At 41.5% G+C, this 22,494-nt stretch overlaps 1 protein-coding gene across 4 annotated transcripts; it reads left to right on the forward strand.

Annotated features, from left to right (window-relative positions):
* Nucleotides 1-3,127: 3,127 nt before the first annotated feature.
* Nucleotides 3,128-22,288, forward strand: LOC135549864 (differentially expressed in FDCP 8 homolog). 4 transcript variants are annotated; one of them, XM_064980224.1, is made up of 12 exons: nucleotides 3,128-3,304; nucleotides 6,313-6,435; nucleotides 8,416-8,513; nucleotides 8,727-8,888; nucleotides 10,936-11,077; nucleotides 11,424-11,588; nucleotides 12,266-12,393; nucleotides 12,740-12,853; nucleotides 13,373-13,453; nucleotides 20,295-20,435; nucleotides 20,580-20,689; nucleotides 20,983-22,288. In XM_064980224.1, the coding sequence occupies exons 2-12, from the start codon at nucleotides 6,327-6,329 to the stop codon at nucleotides 21,074-21,076; spliced, it is 1,344 nt and encodes a 447-aa protein (XP_064836296.1). In that variant the 5' UTR covers nucleotides 3,128-3,304; nucleotides 6,313-6,326; the 3' UTR covers nucleotides 21,077-22,288. The 4 variants fall into 4 exon arrangements, with proteins under 4 accessions (XP_064836296.1, XP_064836315.1, XP_064836305.1 ...); XM_064980243.1 differs by having other exon boundaries at nucleotides 8,739-8,888; XM_064980233.1 differs by lacking the exon at nucleotides 3,128-3,304 and adding an exon at nucleotides 4,157-4,265.
* Nucleotides 22,289-22,494: the final 206 nt, after the last annotated feature.

Raw genomic sequence — 22,494 nt, forward strand, 5'->3', positions numbered from 1 at the left:
ACACGGGTGTAGTATATTATTATACAGTTTACTATAGAATTCTATGTAGTATTCTATAGTAAACTGTAGTATTTTCTCATGTGGGAAGCATAGAGATGAGGAAGGCCTGTTGACTGTAGGGAGAGGCCTATTGAGTCAGTGTCTCACTTGCAGCCAAGCTGTAGAGGAAAGCGACATATACAGGTCACAGCACAGACCAGCTAGGCTGATGCACTGGATCACGACACACAGAACGTATGGAGGGGCCAATCAAATCAAAGTTTATTTGTCACGTGCGCCGAATACAACAGGTTTAGACCTTACAGTGAAACGCTTACTTACAAGTCTTTAAACAACAGTGCAGTTAGGTAAAAATAGGTATTAGGTAAACAGTAGATAAATAAAAAATAACAGTAGCGAGGCTATATACAGTTAAGTCGGAAGTTTACATACACTTAGGTTGGAGTCATTAAAACTTGTTTTTCAACCACTCCACAAATGTCTTGTTATCAAACTATAGTTTTGGCAAGTTGGGTAGGACATCTACTTTGTGCAAGTAATTTTTCCAACAATTGTTTACAGACAGATTATTTAAATTATAATTTACTCTATCACAATTCCAGTGGGTCAGAAGTTTACATACACTAAGTTGACTGTGCCTTTTAACAGTTAGGAAAATTCCAGAAAATAATGTCATGGCTTTAGAAGCTTCTGATAGGCTAATTGACATCACTTGAGTCAATGTACCTGTGGATGTATTTCAAGGCCTACCTTCAAACTCAGTGCCTCTTTGCTTGGGAAAATAAAAATAAATCAGCCAAGACCCAAGGTTCATCCTTGGGAGCAATTTCCAAACGCCTGAAGGTACCACGTTCATCTGTACAAACAATAGTAGGCAAGTAGAAACACCATGGGACCACACAGCCGTCATAGCGCTCAGGAAGGAGATGCGTTCTGTCTCCTAGAGATGAACGTACTTTGGTGCGAAAAGTGCAAATCAATCCCAGAACAACAGCAAAGGACCATGTGAAGATGCTGGAGGAAACAGATACAAAAGTATCTATATCCACAGTAAAACGAGTCCTATATCGACATAACCTGAAAGGCCGCTCAGCAAGGAAGAAGCCACTGCTCCAAAACCGCCATAACATAGCCAGACTATGGTTTGCAACTGCAGATGGGTACAAAGATCGTACTTTTTGGAGAAATGTCCTCTGATCTGATGAAACAAAAATAGAATTGTTTGGCCATAATGACCATTATGTTTGGAGGAAAAAGGGGGAGGCTTAAAAGCCGGAGAACACCATCCCAACCGTGACGCACGGGGGTGGCAGCATCATGTTGTGGGGGTGCATAACTGCAGAAGGGACTGGTGCACTTCACAAAATAGATGGCATCATGAGGTAGGAAAATTATGAGGATATATTGAAGCAACATCTCAAGACATCAGTCAGGAAGTTAAAGCTTGGTCGCAAATGGTTCTTCCAAATGGACAATGACCCCAAGCATACTTCCAGAGTTGTGGCAAAATGGCTTAAGGACAACAAAGTCAAGGTACTGGAGTGGCCATCACAAAGCCCTGACCTCAATCATATAGAAAATGTGTGAGCAGAACTGAAAAAGCGTGTGCGAGCAAGGAGGCCTACAAACCTGACTCAGTTACACCAGCTCTGTCAGGAGGAATGGGCCGAAATTCACCAAACTTATTGTGGGAAGCTTGTGGAAGGCTACCCAAAACACTTGACCCAAGTTAAACAATTTAAAGGCAATGCTACCAAATACGAATTGAGTGTATGTAAACTTCTGACCCACTGGGAATGTGATGAAAGATGAAAAAAATAAAAGCTGAAATACATAATTTTCTCTACTATTATTCTGACATTTCACATTCTTAAAATAAAGTGGTGATCCTAACTGACCTAATACAAGGAATTGTTACTCGGACTAAATGTCAGGAATTGTGAAAAACTGAGTTTAAATGTATTTGGCTATGGTGTATTTAAACTTTGGACTTCAACTGTACAGGTGGTACCGGTACAGAGTCAGTGTGAAGCGAGCATAGAAGAGATTTAGCTCATCTGGTAGGATCGTGTCACTGGGCAGCTCGCGGCTGTGCTTCCCTTTGTAGTCTGTAATAATTTGCATGCCCTGCCACATTCGGCGAGCGTTGGAGCCGGTGTAGTACGATTCAATCTTAGTCCTGTGTTGGCACTTTGCCTGTTTGATGGTTCGTCTGATGGCGTAGTGGGATTTCATATAAGTGTCCGTGTTAGAGTCCCGCTCCTTGAAGCCGGCAGCTCTACCCTTTAGCTCAGTGCGGATGTTGCCTGTAATCCATGGCTTCTGGTTGGGGTATGTACGTACAGTCACTGTGGGGACAACATCGACGATGCACTTATTGATGAAGCCAGTGACTGATGTGGTGTACTCCTCAATGCCATCGGAGGAATCCCGGAACATATTCCAGTCTGTGCTAGCAAAACAGTCCTGTAGCTTAGCATCTGCGTCATCTGACCACTTCTTTATTGAACGAGTCACTGGTGCTTCCTGCTTTAGATAATCCAGCTGCAAGATCCAGCAGCAATTGGGAGACTTCAGTGCAACAGTTGCAATAATTAGATAGTACCATTGAGGAAGATCTATCTATTTGTTCTCTCCTGCCAAAGGAAACGAGGAAGGATGATAATAGAGGGGCACAGTAAGGAAGCTATACCCAGACAACACTGCCAAAAATGGTAGAGGAAAAGTAAAGGCCATATCTAGTTATGTTAACACATTATAGAGGTGAGATGAGAAGAAGAGCTACTTGAGAGGTGGCTCTATAATGACCCCAATACAAAAGCAATATTTTCCTTTCTTGCTCTGGCATTCATGAGCTGACGATGACCCTGTTGGTTTTAAACAAGCAGACAATGAACAAAAAAACACTGCCTCTAAGCAATCTTCACCAAACGCTACTCAGATTTTGTGTAACTCTTTTTTTGAGGCGTTGAGACAGAGTTAGTGATTCAAGAAACAAAATGCCACGATATCCAGGTTGATTTATGAATGTTGTATCATGTACGCATGCATCAAGTGCATACCACTATTGCCAGCAAAACACCAGTCGTGGTTGTTGTTACATAAATTTCCCGCGAGGTATCGCTGCAAAGAAGTATTCCTGCGCTGACAGAGAAAAACATTGGAATCATTCTGTGTGATGGTGATGACAGAGAACCAAAGGATACAGGATATATTTGCGAAGAAAACTGATTGCACAGCGTTGAAGGTGTCCAACATCAATAATATACGGATGAAATCTTGTTGTTTGAAGGTGGACAATGGGGTAAGTAAAACTGTCTAGGGAATGTTAGCTAGCAAGTAGGCTAGCTAGCTAAACTAACGACTGTTTTACTAGCAAGCTGGCTATTAATATTTACAGTGATTTAGGTTTAACATTTAACATTGTTGCTAACATTGCCGTTTATAGTTACTGGCTACTTGGCTCATGCAAGTCTTCCAATGTTTTAAAACTCGGAACCTTCTTACGTGCTACCCTTTCATTTTGTAGGTAACGTTAAATCACAAGCTAGTTGAGATACTATTAAATTACTAGATAGAGGGCTAATGTCAGAAACCCTTGACGTTCCAGAATGGAGTGATATGGCAGCCATATTGGCCAGGGAGATATCCAAAACAGTCTAAATTGAATACATGGCAGTAGAGGCATACTCCGGATTTTAGTTATGCAGCAAAATAAAAGTATGGCATGTGATATCAAATTGTTTAATATAATTATTGTCAACCTAAAATATTGTAATGTATACCATTTTTTTGTATAAAGCAGTTGTGGACTCCAGTCACATGACTTGATGAAATGTGATGACTTGATAGAAAAGGAAAATGACTTGATTTGGAGCATCAGCACTCGACTTTGACATGAGATTTATGAATTAATATGATTTGGCCAGGTTTGTAATATTTTGTGGCACAGATTATACTGTGGATTGACTTCTACACGTAGCCAGAGACAGTAGCCGCCGCATCGCCCTTGCAAAAAAACTGCAACAGATTGGCTAGTGAAATGCACACTCGGCACTCTGATCGGACCAGCAAACTGTCAATCAACACAGATCGGGTGAGCTAGCGATGCGATTGATGATTTGCTGTACCACTTTACGATCGAGTGTAGCGCAAAAGAGACGATAAATATGCAGCTCCAAAAAAATGTGGTGATCAAGAATATTAACGGTTTACTTTGTAAACTCACCAGCAACACTTATAATCATATGCCTACTGGTGTTTTGGTTAGTAACAATTGCTTGAAATTGTAATTTACTTATGAAGCTGGCATTCGGAATTTGTTGTTAAAATGAATTATTACTGTGGCGAAGACTCACCATAGCCTCCTGCGCGGCTCTAGCCTCCGCTTTTTTCCTGTTGTTAAAATGTTTGCTGTTGCTTTCACACGTTTAAATGCATATGCCCTATGAGGTAAATCTATATTCCATCAAATACTACAATAATTGCTAAAGTTTCATCATTCTATATTCATACCGTTTATTGCAACACGTAGAGATTTCTGTTTCTGGTTTGATAAACATACGATTGATACCATTTAATTTAGCCAACCATTTCTTACTCTGAGTTGGCGCGATGTGTATAGTGCACATTAACGTTCGTAAGACTCATGAAGTAGAAGTTCTGTTTATTAAATTCAATGTATGGTTTCCTTTGTTCATATTCCCTGGGTTCTGTGTCTCTGTGTCCTACGACTCTGTCATGTTTGTTGTGTGTGTGAACATATTATCGTTCCATGTATGCATGGGGTTGAAATATCATGAATAATCATTAAGTTTGATTTAAGACGAATGTACCAATGGATGTGGAAATTTCCTTTTACATTGTAGAACCAGTGTATTGGTTGTAATTGCCAATTGGGTAATTGTATGGTCTTGGGGGCCAAGCGCTTATATTATGTAGGCCTACCTGTTTGAGCTCCTGTTAGATTTGGTTTCTCAGTGGGGAGGGTGCACAGTCTTGCCCTCGACCTGTGTCCATTCAGATAGGACAGGTTAAGCCTGATACAGAGGCTATTTCTTTTGGGCTATTGCCTGTGTATATTTGGTAAATCTACTCATATATTTTGTATGATCTGGCTTTCACCATTGGATTACCAAGACGTGTAAATAAGTCTACATTCTGAGCACGTTGACATGTCTTCGGCTGATGTCTTGCCCTTATGACTGCTACAAGGTCCCTATTTTACTATTACATAGGCTAGTCAAAATGTGTTGTAGCAAAATAATGGAAAGGGCTGTCTGGTAGCCTCAATAGATAGACAAAGATTTGTAGTTGGACAAGGCGTTTGCATGTATAGTTTTTTTTTTTTTTTACTTGAGACTTGAATTAAACTTGGGACTGGACTTGACTTGCTCTTAGAATGCACGACTTGGACTTGGCTCGAGTCTTGAACTGTTCTACTTGGGACTCAACTTGACTTGCTCTTAGAATGCAGGACTTGGACTTGGCTCGAGTCTTGAACTGTTCGACTTGGGACTCAACTTGACTTGCTCTTAGAATGCACGACTTGGACTTGGCTCGAGTCTTGAACTGTTCGACTTGGGACTCAACTTGACTTGCTCTTAGAATGCACGACTTGGACTTGGCTCGAGTCTTGAACTGTTCGACTTGGGACTCAACTTGACTTGCTCTTAGAATGCAGGACTTGGACTTGGCTCGAGTCTTGAACTGTTCTACTTGTGACTTGACGCTCGAATAATAGTGACTTGGTCCACCTCTGGTAAAATAGCTTCTAAATACATGTAAAATAATAAAATATAGTATTTGAGGACATATTTAGGCTATAAGTCAAAGCAAAAACAGTGACAACCCTCTAAACTATTACTTTTAATGGGAGTCTTGCTTGTTTTCAGACAGTGCAGTTGCTCATCTGAGCTGATCCTGCAGTTCTGATGACTGCTAAGTTTGTGTCTATGATAATGCATATTAGATGTGTCTATCTGATCCCTACAAGACATCATAACATGGCATATCAACAATGCCTGGGTACCAATTCTCTGTACCCATTTCCTCATGCTTATGGTACCTCACCTTCATCTATAAAACATGGTAGATCAACACTCACAGGATCAAATTACAAAGCAATAAATGGCAGTACAGCCATATTGACTGGATAGAAAATAACGACTCTGTCCTTGAGGGAGTGTCAAGTTAGAGCGAGTTTGACCCCCCCCCCTTCTCTTGAGGCTTGGCTTGGTGGAACGTAGCCTAGTCCATGTGTCTCTCGTCCTTCTGGTTCATGACTGACCATGTGTTGTGTGTCTTCCACAGATGTAGCCGGTGAGATGGAATATCATGAGAGACCTGCTTCTTTTCGCCAAGCCCGCCTCAACCCCTTTGATCGGGGGGAGGAGGAGGGCGGCCCCCCAGGGGGTAAAACCCCCTCTCGAGATGGTGAGTGTGACTGGCGGGTTGAATAGTAGCCTAGTTCATTCATGGGTCCCAATATACATGTTATAGAATGTGAAATGAATTAACACCAGTGCTGAATGTGATTGCCATGTAATGAAAAGAGAATGCAGAGGCAGATTCTGTGTGTTTTACTCATCTCAGCAAAGGCCTGTAGAATGGATTAGCCGGCAACCTGATGACACTGCAGCAGTCTCTTATGGAAGATGGAGTAGTGTAGTAGCCTGGTGGGAAGTCAGTTCATGTTGTCTGCAGCCAGTCTGCATCTGCAAGTTTAGTGCTGCAACCGGTACCAGAGCAAGCTTTGTCTGCAGAACTATTGTTCCAACTCTTGCAGACTATCTATACATTTTGAAATAATGTGACTGACTGTACAGCTAAACAACAACATAGACTGAAAGAGGAAGAAGGCTGCTGTCCTTTCCATATTTCTGTTGCTTAATATCTGATTTAGTAACACTCTTGCAACAGCGCCCTAACCATTATGAGCTCATCAACAACATCAACTGACCCTGGATCTGTAGTTATGGGCCAAAAGTAATGAGAGGAACTGAGACGGGAGCGTTAGGTGGTACTGTGGTTCAGAACGATTCCTGTAATCATATGCCTACACTTAGCTCAGTTCACTAGAACACTGCCTAGGCTTCAGCTGCATCTGTCTGCCTCTCCAGCTCTCTGGCAGCCAGCGACTCAGGATGTCTTGTCTCTCGCTACCATGATGTCATCTGAGGTGTATGCAGGTACAAACAGTATGCAGGCCTAGATAGTGAGATTAGCTATGGGTTTACTTGATATGGGCTACCTTGAGACTACTACCTGCTGAATGTTGTTTGTAATGATATGTTCTGGCTCTAGGTCTATCTGTTGAACTAGTCAGTTGTTAGACATCCAAAATGCTTATTGCCGAGGGTCCAGGCTAACTGCTGATGTAATAGCATGCTGATGTAGCATCTCTGTATTTTCATAATATATATATTTTTTTATGATGATAGGAGGGGAATCTTGTCCCTCTGGATCTTTAGGCCTAATTGATCGGTTTCTTACTGTGTTGAGGCATCTGTTACAGCCAAAAATAAAAGCTTTGGGAAGCAGCTTTTTATCAGGAAGTGGTCTTTGGAGATGTAAAAGCTTAGAGTTTCAAAGAGGCTATAGCCCTCAGCCAATGTCTGGTACCCTGGCACAAAACCACACAAAATGGCTTAAAGGCTCTCTCTGGTTCCTCTAAGGCTTTAAATATTTGATCAGTTTACATGCCCCCCAGGCCTACTAGCACTCCCTTTGATTTAAAGACTGGAGAGCTGAACTGTGTATGCTCTGGTGCTGAAATTGGGAGCCGAGCTAAACCAAGGAGAACTTTCTTCATCAGATTGTCAGATTGCTTTGAGCTGTGTGATTAGTCTGATAACACAGCAACCCACATTTGAGTTGGTGTCAGAGAATAAAGCTCCTATCTGCCATGACTTGCCTTTGTACTATAATTCTAAATTCTTTGTTGTCAAACCCTTTAATGAAGTAGCATAAACGTGCCCCAAATAATTTTACGAAGAAGAATAAGATTATTGCAAATCAGGGACAATAGGCTTTGTTAAATCCAATAGGTGAGGTGTAAATTGTGGGAGCGTAAGCTGATGTCTGGCCCACATCCATACCCACATCTGTACAGTGGGACTGTTAGATTAATCATATCTGCCTGTTAATCTTGAGGCTGTTACCTAGTGACCTTTAGCACTTCAAAGGCAGTTTCCCTTTGGTTTTAAACGGAGCACATATTTGTATAAAAACAGTATCTTGTGACTGCTTTATCCACTCAGAGGGTGAAACTCCTTTTAGACAAATGTGTGTTCTGTAAAAGGTTGTGTGTGTAGTCATGTGTGATGTTTAAGTGGGCGTGCGTGAGCTTTACTGAGTGTGTGTGTATGTGAGAGAGAACAATGCTTACAGTACTTCTTGTCTGTCTTTCCTCAGAGCTGAGACCGGAGCTCTTCTTCTCTAAGAGCAGAAACCAGAGTTTGGACCGAGCCATGGACCTGGGACTGGCAGAGGACCACTTCTCTCGACCTGTCGTAAGAACAATCCTTATACGTCCATTTTGGATGTTGGTGAACCACTGATTAGTCGGTGTGGTTGCATGAAAAGTAATTCTTAGTGAAAACACAACTGTGATGGATACACTTTTCTGTCTATGTGCAGTTTAAATGGTAATCAGTATGTGTTAATGTGAGATTTGGTGTCTGCTCATGCATGGACTTATGTGTGTCTGTGTGTTTTTACTGTATGTCCCCGTGCAGGGCTCGTTTGTAGCGTCGGACATTGAGCAGCTGAAGATGGCCATAGAGGAGTGTAAGAGATTAATCCTGGAGCTGCCTGAGCATTCAGAGAGACAGAAGGACACTGTGGTCAAACTCATCCACCTACGCCTCAAACTACAGGAGCTCAATGTAAGACCAGGGGAGAGGGGAGGCTAGAGGGAAGTATTGAACTGCCCAGAGGCCATGAGTTAAGGGGGTAAGGAATTAGTCATGGGAGGTAGATGGCAGTAGTCATATCTACGTAGAAGAGTCAGAGCACTTACTTGTGAACATGAACTGTGTATGCGCTGTGTATGCATGAAAGCCATTCACAAATCATTCACTACCTCTGGAAATGTCAATACAATATTACTGTGTAATATACAGTGCCTTCAGAAAGTAGTCATCCCTTGACTTTTTCCACATTTTGTTGTTTTCCAGCCTAAATTTTAAATGTATTAAATTGAGATTTTGTGTCACTGGCCTATACACAATAACCCATAATGTCAAAGTGGAATTATGTTTTTAGAAATGTTTACAAATTAAATAAAAATGAAAAGCTGAAATGTCTTGAGTCAAGTATTCAACCCCTTTGTTATGGCAAGCCTAAATAAGTTGCTTAACAAGTCACATAAGTTGCATGGACTCAATAATAGTCTGCCATAATAGTGTTTAACATTATTTTTGAATGACTACCTCAGCTCTGTATCCCACACTGACAATTAACTGTAAGGTCCCTCAGTCGAGCAATGAATTTCAAACACCAATTCAACCACACAGACCATGAAGGTTTTCCAATACCTCGCAAAGAAGGGCACCTAATTGAGTAAAAAAAAGCAGACATTGAAATATCTCTTTGAGCATGGTAAACTTATTAATTACACTTTGAATGGCATATCAATAAACTCAGCCACTCTGTTGCCGGAGAAGAAGGAAACCGCTCAGGGATTCCACCATGAGGCCCATGGTGACTTTAAAACAGTTAGAGTTTAAAGGCTGTGACAGGAGTAAACTGAAGATGGATCAACAACATTGTAGCTACTCTACAATACTAACCTAAATGCCAGAGTGAAAAGAAGGGACACCTGTACTGAAAAATAATATTCCAAAACATGCATCCTGTTTGCAATAAGGCACTAAAGTAAAACTGCAAAAAAATGTGGCTAAGAAATTAACTTCATGCACTGAATACAAAGTGTTATGTTTGGGGCAAACACAACACATCACTGAATACCACTCTATATATTTTCAATCATGGTGGTGGCTGCATCATGTTATGGGTATGCTTGTTTTTTTGTTTTTTTTTAGGATAAAAATAAATTTATAGAGCTAAGCACAGGCAAAATCCTAGAGGAAAACCTGGTTCAGTCTGCTTTCCAACAGACAATGGGAGACAAATTCACCTTTCAGCAGGACAATAACCTAACACACAAGGCCAATATATACACTGGAGGTGTTTACCAAGATGACATTGAATATTCTAGAGTGGCCAAGTTAGTTTTGACTTAAATCAGCTTGAAAATCTATGGCAAAACTTCAAAATGGCTGTTTAGCGATGATCAACAACCAACTTTATTGAGCTTTAAGAATTTAAAAAATAATAATGGGGCAAATAATGTACAAGCCAAGTGTGCAAAGTGCTTAGACTTACTCAGAAAGACTCACAGCTGTAATCGCTGCAAAAGGTGACTCTAACATGTATTGACTTGGGGGTCTGAATACTTATGTAAATGAGAGAATTCTGTATTCTATTTTCAATATATTTGCAAAACTTTCTAAAATATGTTTTCACTTTGTCATTATGGGGTATTGTCTTTAGATGGGTGAGAGGGGAAAAAATCAATTTAATCCATTTTTAATTCAGACTAACCACAAAATGTGGAATAAGTCGAAGGGGTGTGAATACTTTCTGAAAGCAATGTACGTCTTGTTTTGGTCTTTGTGTCCATGTTATGTTATTCTCTCGCTGTGGTTGTCACATTTTAACTAAAAAAGAAACCCATTTGAAACCACCCCGTATAGCTCTTGCAGTGTCTGGATTCTGCTGGGATTACCTGAATTGTTTAAAATATGGGTTGTTTTGGTGTCATTCACACACTGTGATAATGAGTGGGTTGAAAGTGCTGCAGTGAACTATAGTGTAGGTCTCTGACACAATGCTGTGTTCTGATTGACTCTGCTCCTTGTCACTCAACAGGACCCTGAAGAGGATGAGCCAAACCTGAGGGTACTATTGGAGCATCGTTTCTCCAAGGAGAAGAGCAAGAGTGTGAAACAGACGTGTGATAAATGCAGCACTATCATCTGGGGCCTCATCCAGACCTGGTACACCTGCACTGGTAAGAGTGCATGAAAACTAAGTCAAAATGTTCTCAGTGTTAAAACCTCATGGACACTGAACGGTTACAGCTGTATGGCTGAACTTGGGTAAACTATAAAAGAGAGAGCATTGCTAAGCAACCAAAACTGAATAGCGTTAGTTGCTAGGCAACACTGCCCTCCTGAGACCTTCTATTCTCCTCTATTGGTCGACGTTGGCCCTGGTGAATTAATTGAGTTGGAGAGAGAAATTGAATTGGTGTACCGTATGGCCAACTTTCTCTCCAGAATCTTAAGTCACATATTGAATTTTAAAATGGTAGTTAGCTGTTGACTAATATCTCTGTCCCCCTGTCCCTCTCGCAGGATGTTACTACCGTTGCCATAGCAAGTGCTTGAACCTCATCAACAAGTCCTGCGTGAGGTCAAAGGTCAGCCATCAGTCAGAGTACGAGCTAAGCATCTGCCCAGAGATCGGGCTGGACCGGCAGGACTACCGCTGTGCCGAGTGCCGCATGCCTGTGTCACTAAGTGAGTGTTCAGCCTTTATGAGACCGACTTGATAGCCAATTAGCAGTCAGCACAAATTGAAATATATGGGCATGATGTCTATGGACCCTTGTTGTTTTAACACAATCACAGTTATAAAAGCAATGCCTAACCTATAGGTCAATGGGCTGTGTGGACATTCTTCTCCTCTCACAGACTAATGTGACTAAACCTACTGTACTGTACAAGGTAAACCTGGAGCCCAATAAGTGTTTCTCTGTGGGGATCTAAAGAGATTTAGCTAGAGCACAGTCACTCATCCACTCTCTATGCTAATAGAACAGATGGTGCTTAACTCGGCCTGCTAATCTAATGCACTCACATCGAGCTTGGAGAGTTAAATCAGCTTTGATAGTATAATGTGATCATTAAAAGTTATAGCAATAGTTACTTGCCAGAATTCTCCTCCCTGGGAGATGTTGAATGTAAATCAAAAGCTATGCTGAGTTGTAGTATCTCATTAAGAGTTTAATTATGTTGTGGTTAGGAAAATATTTGTTCCGGAATGTGTCAGTGAGTGTTGTGTGACAGTGTTATTTGCAAGATCAGTGAGTTGTCTCTGAGACAGTTATGTCAGTGAGATTTCTGTGGCATGGTGTCATAATCGCTCACGGAGCCCCATGCTGCACTGCACTTCACTGTGTTGTGTTGTCCTGTAGGGGGCGTGCCCAGCGAGGCCAGGCAGTGTGACTACACGGGCCAGTACTACTGCAGCACCTGCCACTGGAATGACACCGCTGTCATCCCTGCACGCGTCATCCACAACTGGGAGTTTGAGCCACGCAAGGTACCAAAGAGAGACGCATAGCACACTGTTTTTCCTTTATCAATATAGATTTTTTACACAAGCAGGAACTCCAACAAACTCTACCTTATATTACATGATGAGCAGCTGGTAAGAGAATGCACCGCTGCTTCCTTTGGTGACCGTGTAATGGATAAAAATCACTGAAGAACCAGGTCTGAAGCAGGGAATAATAATGATCCTATGATGTTGAGAGCATATAATCCTATCACAGTGTATCACATGGAGACAGAACACATTAAAACACTGTTTTCTTAGCGTCTGTGTTTGACTATTTTCATTCTGTGCAGTTCTATCTCTAACAGTGTGTCCCCTGCTCTCTGGTCAGGTATGTCGTTCCTCCATGCGTTACCTGGCCCTGATGATACCCCGGCCTGTACTGAAATTGAGGGAGGTCAACCCACTGCTCTTCAACTTTGTGGAGGAACTAGTGGAGATCAGGGTAGGTGACATATCAGCAACAGGGACTCTGCATGAATAGTGTGTACTGAATGTTTGTGACATAAATTCATTAAAATGTGGTTTTGTCTTTTTGTACAGTTTTTGGTTTTGTCTTGCACTCCATTTCCACTCCATATAAACTGGGATTAAGTCTGGGTTTGCTATAGAACTTGTTTTGGGAGCTCTTTCTTGTCTGTACTATCAAACAGTAGGCCAGGCTTTTGTTTTCAGGACATTCTCACCAGTCAGCGGTTCTATTTGTGCCAGTGTGTTTTGTGGTGAGGGATTAGAATACTGAGGGAGATAGACAGCTGTTTCTGTCATTGGGGAGATTGTCGGGCCAGAGAAGAAAGACACTTGTTTATGGTATATAAAAGAACTAGCTTCATCAGATAGTTTCATGAAATTAGAAATATTCACATTCAAAAGCGATTTCCCGTAGAACATGTTGTGTCTGACATTGGTCCATGGAATCAGGGTGTGTCTGATGGCTTGTGTGTGAATGTGTTCCTCCCTGCAGAAGCTCCGTCAGGACATCCTACTGATGAAGCCCTACTTCATCACCTGTAAGGAGGCCATGGAGGCACGGCTGCTACTGCAGGTCAGCAACATCCCATCATCATCCCAACACATCCACGACATCTTCACCACAGCCATAGCATCACATAAATATCACATTCCAATCTCTGTATAAAGGACATTGCATTTGCGTCCAGTGCCTTGCATAAGGGTCTTGCAGCAGTATTGTTAAACAACCCAGAGGAACCCATTTTTGCTGATGTCATGGCTCAGTATGTGCTGCAACAGCGCCACTCTCTGGCCTTTTATTAATAACACGCTGATATAAGAATCATATCAAGTTTATAATGTGACATGCTTCGTAAACAACAGATGTAGACTAAGTAAAATGTTTACTTACGGGCCCTTCCCAACAATGCAGAATACAATAAAGAAAATAAATATACACTACCGTTCAAAAGTTTTAGAACACCTACTCATTCAAGGGTTTTTCTTTATTTTTACCATTTTCTACATTGTAGAATAATAGTGAAGACATCAACTATGAAATAACACATATGGAATCATGTAGTAATCAAAAAAGTGTTTAACAAATCAAAATATATTTGAGATTCTTCAAATAGCCACCCTTTGCCTTGATGACAGCGTCGCACACTCTTGGCATTCTCTCAACCAGCTTCACCTGGAATGCTTTTCCAGTAGTCTTGAAGGAGTTCCCACATATGTTGAGGACTTGTTGGTTGCTTTTCCTTCACTCTGCGGTCCGACTCATCCCAAACCATCTCAATTGGGTTGATTTTGGGTGATTGTGGAGGCCAGGTCATCTGATGCAGCACTCCGTCACTCCAATTATTGGTCAAATAGCCCTTACACAACCTGGAGGTGTGTTGGGTTATTGTCCCGTTGAAAAACAAATGACAGTCCCACTAAGCCCAAACCAGATGGGATGGCGTATCGCTGCAGGATGCTGTGGTAGCCATGCTGATTAAGTGTGCCTTGAATTACTTGAACTCTGTGAAGCATTTATTTGGACTGCAATTCCTGAGGCTGATAACTCTAATGAACTTATGCTCTGCAGCAGAGGTAACTCTGGGTCTTCCATTCCTGTGGCGGTCCTCATGAGAGCCAATTTCATCATAGCGCTTGATGGTTTTTACGACTGCACTTGAAGAAACTTTCAAAGTTCTTGAAATGTTCCGTATTGACTGACCTTCATGTCTTAAAGTAATGATAAACTGTCATTTCTCTTTGCTTATTTGAGCTGTACTTGCCATAATATGGACTTCGTTTTTTACCAAATAGGGCTATCTTCTGTATACCCCCCTACTTTGTCACAACTGATTGGCTCAAACACATTAAGAAGGAAAGAAATTCAATAAATTAACTTTTAACAAGGCGCACCTTGTTAATTGAAATACATTCCAGGTGACTACCTCGTGAAGCTGGTTGAGAGAATGCCAAGTGTGCAAAGCCGTCAAGGCAAAGGGTGGCTATTTGAAGAATCTCAAATATAAAATATACTTTGATTTGTTTAGCACTTTTTTTTTGGTTTCTACATGATTCCATATGTGTTATTCCATAGTTTTTAATGTATTCACTATTATTCTGCAATGTAGAAAATAGTAAAAATAAAAACCCTTGAATAAGTAATTGTGTCTAAACTTTTGACCGGTATATTTAATAATAGAAAAAACTAACACAAGGAATAAATACACAATAAGCAATGATAGCTTGGCTGTAAATACTGAACAAAAACATAAACGCAACATGTAAAGTGTTGGTCCCATGTTTCATGAACTGAAATAAAAGATCGTAGAAATTGTCCATATGCATGATATCCATATTTCTCTCAAATGCTGTGCATGAATGTGTTAGGAAGTATTTCTCTTTTGCCAACTTAATCCATCCACCTGATCAGTGTGGCATATCAAGAAGCTGATTAAACAGCATGAATATTACACAGGTGCGCCTTGTGCTGGGGATTTTTTATTGTATTTTTTTATTTTACTAGGCAAGTCAGTTAAGAACAAATTCTTATTTTCAATGACGGCCTAGGAACAGTGGGTTAACTGCCTGTTCAAGGGCAGAACGACAGATTTGTACCTTGTCAGCTTGGGGATTTGAACTTGCAACCTTCCGGTTACTAGTCCAACACTCTAACCACTAGGCTACCCTGCCACCTCAATAATAAAAGGCCACTCTAAAATGTGCAGTTTTGTTACACAACACAATGCCAGAGATGTTTCAAGTTTTGAGGGAGTGTGCAATTGGCATGCTGACAGCAGGAATGTCACCCCAGAGCTGTTGCCAGAGAATTTAATGTTCATTTCTCTACCATAAGTCGTTGTTTTAGAGAATTTGGCAGTATGTCCAACTGGCCTCACAACCGCAGACCACATGTAACTACGCCAGCCCAGGACCTCCAGGACCTCCACGTTCATCTGCAATCATCTGAGACTAGCCACCCGGACAACCGATGAAACTGTTTGTACACAGAAGAATTGCTGCACAAACTCTCAAACCATCTCAGGGAAGCTCAACTGCATGCTCAACGTCCTCACCATGGTCTAGACCTGATGTCAGTTTGGCATCGTAACCGATTTCAATAGCCCCTGGCACGCTGGACAAGTGTGCTCTTCACAGATGAATCCCGGTTTCAGTTGTACCGGGCAGATGGCAGACAGTGTAGTGTGTGGTGTCGATTGGGTGAGTGGATTGCTGGTGGGGTTATGGTATGGGAAGGCATAAGCTACAGACAATGAGCACAATTGCATTTTATCTATGGCAGTTTGAATGCATAGAGATACCATGACGAGAGCCTGAGTCCCATTGTCGTGCCATTCATCCACTGCCATCACCTCATGGTTCAGCATAATGCACAGCCCTATGCACAGGGATCTGTACACAATTCCTGGAGGCTGAAAATGTTCCAGTCCTTGGCCTTCATACTCACCAGACATGTCACCTGTTGAGCATGTTTGGGTTGCTCTGGATTGACGTGTACAACAGTATTTTCCAGTTCCCGCCAATATCCAGCGTTTTTCGCACAGCGAATTGACTGATTTCCTTATGAACTGTAACTCAGTAAAACATTTGAAATTGTTGCAATTTGCTTTTTATTTTTGTTCAGTGTACATGAATCCACAGTACTGAGTCGATGTTCAAGGGTACGGGGAAATGGAAGTAGGAATGCACAGTTGAAGTCGGAAGTTTATATACACATTAGCCAACTACATTTAAACTCAGTTTTTTCACAATGCCTGACATTTAGTCCTAGTAAAAATGCACTGTCTTAGGTCAGTTAGGATCACCAATTTATTTTTAATGTCAGGATAATAGTAGAGAGATTTATTTCAGCTTTTATTTATTTCATCACATTCCCAGTGGGTCAGAAGTTTACATATACTCAATAGGTATTTGGTAGCATTGCCTTAATTGTTTAACTTGGGTCAAATGTTTCGGGTAGCCTTCCACAAGCTTCCCACAATAGGTTGGGTGAATTTTGGTCCATTCCTCCTGACAGAGCTGGTGTAACTGAGTCAGGTTTGTAGGCCTCCTTGCTCGCACATGCTTTTTCAGTTCTGCCCACACATTTTCTATGGGACTGAGGTCAGGGCTTTGTGATGGCCACTCCAATACCTTGACTTTGTTGTCCTGAAGCCATTTTGCCACAACTTTGGAAGTATGCTTGGGGTCATTGTCCGTTTGGAAGACCCATTTGCGACCATGCTTTAACTTCCTGACTGATGTCTTGAGATGTTGCTTTAATATATCCACAATTTCCCTATCTCATGATGCCATCTATTTTGTGAAGTGCACCAGTCCCTCCTGCAGCAAAGCACCCCCACAACATGATGCTGCCACCCCCGTGCTTCATGGTTGGGATGGTGTTCTTCGGCTTGCAAGCCTCCCCTTTTTCCTCCAAACATAACGATGGTTATTATGGCCATACAGTTCCATTTTTGTTTCATCAGACCAGAGGACATTTCTTCAAAAAGTACGATGTGCAGTCGCAAACCGTAGTCTGGCTTTTTTATGGCGGTCTTCCTTGCTGAGCGGCTTTTCAGATTATGTCGATATGGGACTTGTTTTACTGTGGATATAGATACTTTTGTACCTGTTTCCTCCAGCATCTTCACAAGCTCCTTTGCTGCTGTTCTGGGATTGATTCACACTTTTCACACCAAAGTACGTTCATCTTTAGGAGACAGAACACGTCTCCTTCCTGAGAAGTATGACGGCTGCGTGGTCCCATGGTGTTTCTACTTGCCTACTATTGTTTGTACAGATGAACGTGTTACATTCAGGCGTTTGAAAATTGCTCCCAGGGATGAACCAGACTTGTGGAGGTCTACAATTTTGTTTCTGAGGTCTTGGCTGATTTCTTTTGATTTTCCAATGATGTCAAGCAAAGAGGCACTGAGTTTGAAGGTAGGCCTTGAAATACATCCACAGGTACACCTCCATTTGAGTCAAATAATGTCAATTAGCCTATCAGAAGCTTCTTATGACATAGTTTTCTGGAATTTTCCAAGTTGTTTAAAGGCACAGTCAACTTTGTGTTTTGTAAACTTCTGACCCACTAGAATTGTGATACAGTGAAATAATCTGTGTTACTTGTGTCATGCACAAAGTAGATGTCCAAAACTAGTTTGCTAACAAGAAATTTGTGGAGTGGCTGAAAAATGAGTTTTAATGACTCCAACTGTGTGTGTGTGTGTGTGTGTGTGTGTGTGTGTGTGTGTGTGTGTGTGTGTGTGTGTGTGTGTGTGTGTGTGTGTGTGTGTGTGTGTGTGTGTGTGTGTGTCTGCTTAGTTGTGAGCAGTTATGGTATATGATACATACAGCACACGAGGGGATTGTTCTAGTTCGAATGCAAATGAAAAATGCAAATGAAAAATGCATATGAAAATATTGTCCCAAGTAAGGGTTTTGTTTTTACAGGGAAAGGTGCTCAAATTTCAGGCAATGCTTTCAGTTATTACATGATGTGAATTAACATTCAGTTGGTTTAAAGTCAGTTAACCTAATTTAATGGATATGGAAATGTGTCAGTTCCCTCTCTCTCTATATACAGTGGGGCAAAAAAAAGTATTTAGTCAGCCACCAATTGTGCAAGTTCTCCCACTTTAAAAGATGAGAGAGGCCTGTAATTTTCATCATAGGAACACTTAAACTATGACAGACAAAATGAGAGAGAAAAAATCCATAAAATCACATTGTAGGATGTTTAATAAATTTATTTGCAAATTATGGTGGAAAATAAGTATTTGGTCAATTACAAAAGTTTATCTCAATACTTTGTTATATACCCTTTGTTGGCAATGACAGAGGTCAAACATTTTCTGTAAGTCTTCACAAGGTTTTCACACACTGTTGCTGGTATTTTGGCCCATTCCTCAATGCAGATCTCCTCTAGAGCAGTGATGTTTTGGGGCTGTTGCCGGGCAACACGGACTTTCAACTCCCTCCAAAGATTTTCTATGGGGTTGAGATCTGGAGACTGGCTAGGCCATTCCAGGACCTTGAAATGCTTCTTACGAAGCCACTCCTTCGTTGCCCGGGCGGTGTGTTTGGGATCATTGTCATGCTGAAAGACCCAGCCACGTTTCATCTTCATTGCCCTTGCTGATGGAAGGAGGTTTTCACTCAAAATCTCACGATACATGGTCCCATTCATTCTTTCCTTTACACGGATCAATTGTCCTGGTCCCTTTGCAGAAAAACAGCCCCAAAGCATGATGTTTCCACCCCCATGCTTCACAGTAGGTATGGTGTTCTTTGGCTGCAACTCAGCATTCTTTGTCCTCCAAACACAGCAAGTTGATTTTTTACCCAAAAAGTTCTGTTTTGGTTTCATTTGTCCATATGACATTCTCCCAATCTTCTTCTGGATCATCCAAATGCTCTCTAGCAAACTTCAGACGGGCCTGGACATGTACTGGCTTAAGCAGGGGGACACGTCTGGCACTGCAGGATTTGAGTCCCTGGCGGCGTAGTGTGTTTCTGATGGTCGGCTTTGTTACTTTTGGTCCCAGCTCTCTGCAGGTCATTCACTAGGTCCCCCCGTGTGGTTCTGGGATTTTTGCTCATCGTTCTTGTGATCATTTTGACCCCACGGGGTGAGATCTTGCGTGGGGCCCCAGATCGAGGGAGATTATCAGTGGTCTTGTATGACTTCCATTTCCTAATAATTGCTCCCACAGTTGATTTCTTCAAACCAAGCTGCTTACCTACTGCAGATTCAGTCTTCCCAGCCTGGTGCAGGTCTACAATTTTGTTTCTTGTGTCCTTTGACAGCTCTTTGGTCTTGGCCATAGTGGAGTTTGGAGTGTGACTGTTTGAGGTTGTGGACAGGTGTCTTTTATGCTGATAACAAGTTCAAACAGGTTCCATTAATACAGGTAACAAGTGGAGGACAGAGGAGCCTCTTAAAGAAGAAGTTACAGGTCTGTGAGAGCCAGAAATATTGCTTGTTTGTAGGTGACCAAATACTTATTTTCCACCATAATTTGCAAATAAATTCATTTAAAAAATCCTACGATGTGATTTTCTAGATTTTTTTTCTCTCATTTTGTCTGTCATAGTTGAAGTGTACCTATGGGCGGCAGGATAGCCTAGTGGTTAGAGTGTTGGACTAGTAACCGGAAAGTGGCAAGTTAAAACCCCCGAGCTGACAAGGTACAAATCTGTCAAATCTGTCGTTCTGCCCCTGAACAGACAGTTAACCCACTTCCCAGGCCGTCGTTGAAAATAAGAATTTGTTCTTAACTGACTTGCCTAGTTAAATAAAGGTAAAATAAAATAAAAAATGATGATGAAAATTACAGACCTCATCTTTTTAAGTGGGAGAACTTGCACAATTGGTGGCTGACTAAATACTTTTTTGCCCCACTGTATTTGAATCTCCCGTCCTCTCTTAGCTCCATGATCGCCAGCACTTTGTGGAGAACAATGACATGTACTCGCTGCAGGATTTGATAGACATCTCCAGTGGCAGACTCAGCTGCTCTCTCACAGAGATCCACACTACCTTTGCCAAGCACATCAAACTGGACTGTGACGTGAGTTTTATACTGTACTTGTCTGTCACAAAGGTGAGGAAGAACAGGAATCATCCTGGGGAGAACCAGTTGAGCAGGCAGATGTTTTACTGAGCTGTAGAGACCTGTGATACTGAGCTGTGCCCTGTCTTTTGCCCTCTCCAGCGGTGCCAAGCCAAAGGCTTTGTTTGTGAGCTGTGTAAGGAGGGAGACATCCTGTTCCCGTTTGACAGCCACACCTCAGTGTGCCACGACTGCTCTGCTGTCTTCCACAGGTCAGTCCCCTATCTGTAGACACCAGGTGAGGCTGATGAGAGGAGCTATAGGAAGATGAGCTCATTGATACCGTTCCATTCCATCCATTACAAACACATCATGCATATGGAAACCACATGTTTGACTCTGTTGCATTTATTCCATTCCAGCAATTACATTGAGTCAGTCCTCCTATAGCTCCTTCCACCAGCCTCCACTGGCAGACACGTTTATCAGACATATGTAGTGTTCATGTGTAATATCAGTGATTGGTTGACACTTGCCTTTTTCCCTGTGTGCTGTTTCTCTTTAGGGACTGTTTCTATGACAATTCCACAACTTGCCCGAAATGTGCCCGGATGACTGAACGCAAGCACGACGATCCGCCGGATCCGAAAGACAAGTAGTCCTGTCGATCTAAGCCTGTCACTGTGACTGACAACTTGTGGGAGTGGCCATGGCACTTTTTCTTATGTTGAGGACCATCAAGACATTTTTATGACACAAACATGACTAGCTTTCCCTCTTGCTCTCTCTCTCTGTTGTTTTGTGGGGATGTTAAGTTACTTTGTTCCAGTTCAGTGGACTACGGAAGATGGTAGCAGGATACTAGAGTTTTATATGATCCGGTAATGAAGTGTGATACTCTGAGACTGGCTGCACTGTATAGCCCACAGTAGCGCATCCCTGAGCACTTAACCAATGTTGTACAGTTTGTGTGTTACTGTGAGAGAGTACTGTATGGGCATCATGTTGCAGGCATGAATTGCAATGTTGGTCACCAAATTGTCTTTACCTCTTAACAATCAAATATCTTTAACTACCTTAAAGTAGGTGTTAAATTCCAAATTAATCTTAACAAATCAATTTAACAAAACTACCATTCACCTCCAGGCCTTAACTGACATCGATAACGAGACCGGTATTTTAATGAGGTTAGGTCGTAGCTCTTCAAGACTTCCTCCCTATGGGCATGAGGTATTTCACCCCACTGTTGTGAAACAATGCTTTACATGATGGACAATGACACTAAAATGTTTGTTTATTTATTGTTTATTTGAACACCACAGAATTATCTGCCTGAAACACTTAAGAGAACATGTGGTTTGTATGTTATGTCTTAGGGAACTTTAATGTAGTACCTCTTTTTACAGTAGAATTATTGGGCAGCCATGTAAACAATGTCAAGAGACTAAAGTGAAGGAGAGCTCATTATGATGTGCTGATTAACTATACCTTAAGTTGACACACTGTGTGCTGACATATTTGGAACTCCAATTGAACACTGTGTGCATTTACCCATTGATCAAGTGATCTATTTACAGTATTTTTGTGAGGGGTTTTGCAGCCCGCATCAAGGTATGGCACATTCTTTTCAGAGATGAGAAAGCTGACGAATGACACTTCTGGGGACATGAGCATGATGATGTTGACAAATTATTTGTTTTAAAATAATGAGTATTTGGTCGTGTTTTTCCTCTACATAATGATCTTCATAACATGCAAGTGTAATGTTCCATGTGTTAGTGAAAATCCAGATATTAACATGAATTGTAAGATCATGTGAAGTTGAGCATGAATAATGTATTAATAAATTCTATGTTGTGAGGAGTGTTTTAGCTGACATTGTGGCAGCCTTTGCCAATGTAGCCCTATGCTCCAGGCCTGTGGCAGAGGCTAATGCATATGTTACTGTGTACCTTGGCCATACTGAATGCTGTTTTGAACAGTGTACCAACAAACTGTATTTAAAAAGGATTGAGAGTGGTTGTTTCTATCTGATCGTCGTGGAAAATGTGACCAGTAAATGAGGGGATTCAATTAT

This window comes from Oncorhynchus masou, chromosome 1, assembly GCF_036934945.1.
Source record: "Oncorhynchus masou masou isolate Uvic2021 chromosome 1, UVic_Omas_1.1, whole genome shotgun sequence".
NCBI lineage: Eukaryota > Metazoa > Chordata > Actinopteri > Salmoniformes > Salmonidae > Oncorhynchus > Oncorhynchus masou.

Coding starts and splice junctions, on each gene's coding strand:
- LOC135549864 (XM_064980224.1), top strand. CDS start 6,327: ATGGAATATCATGAGAGACCTGCTTCTTTTCGCCAAGCCCGCCTCAAC. Junction 11,589..12,265: donor CCGCATGCCTGTGTCACTAA/GTGAGTGTTCAG, acceptor GTTGTCCTGTAG/GGGGCGTGCCCAGCGAGGCC. Junction 20,690..20,982: donor TGCTCTGCTGTCTTCCACAG/GTCAGTCCCCTA, acceptor GTTTCTCTTTAG/GGACTGTTTCTATGACAATT.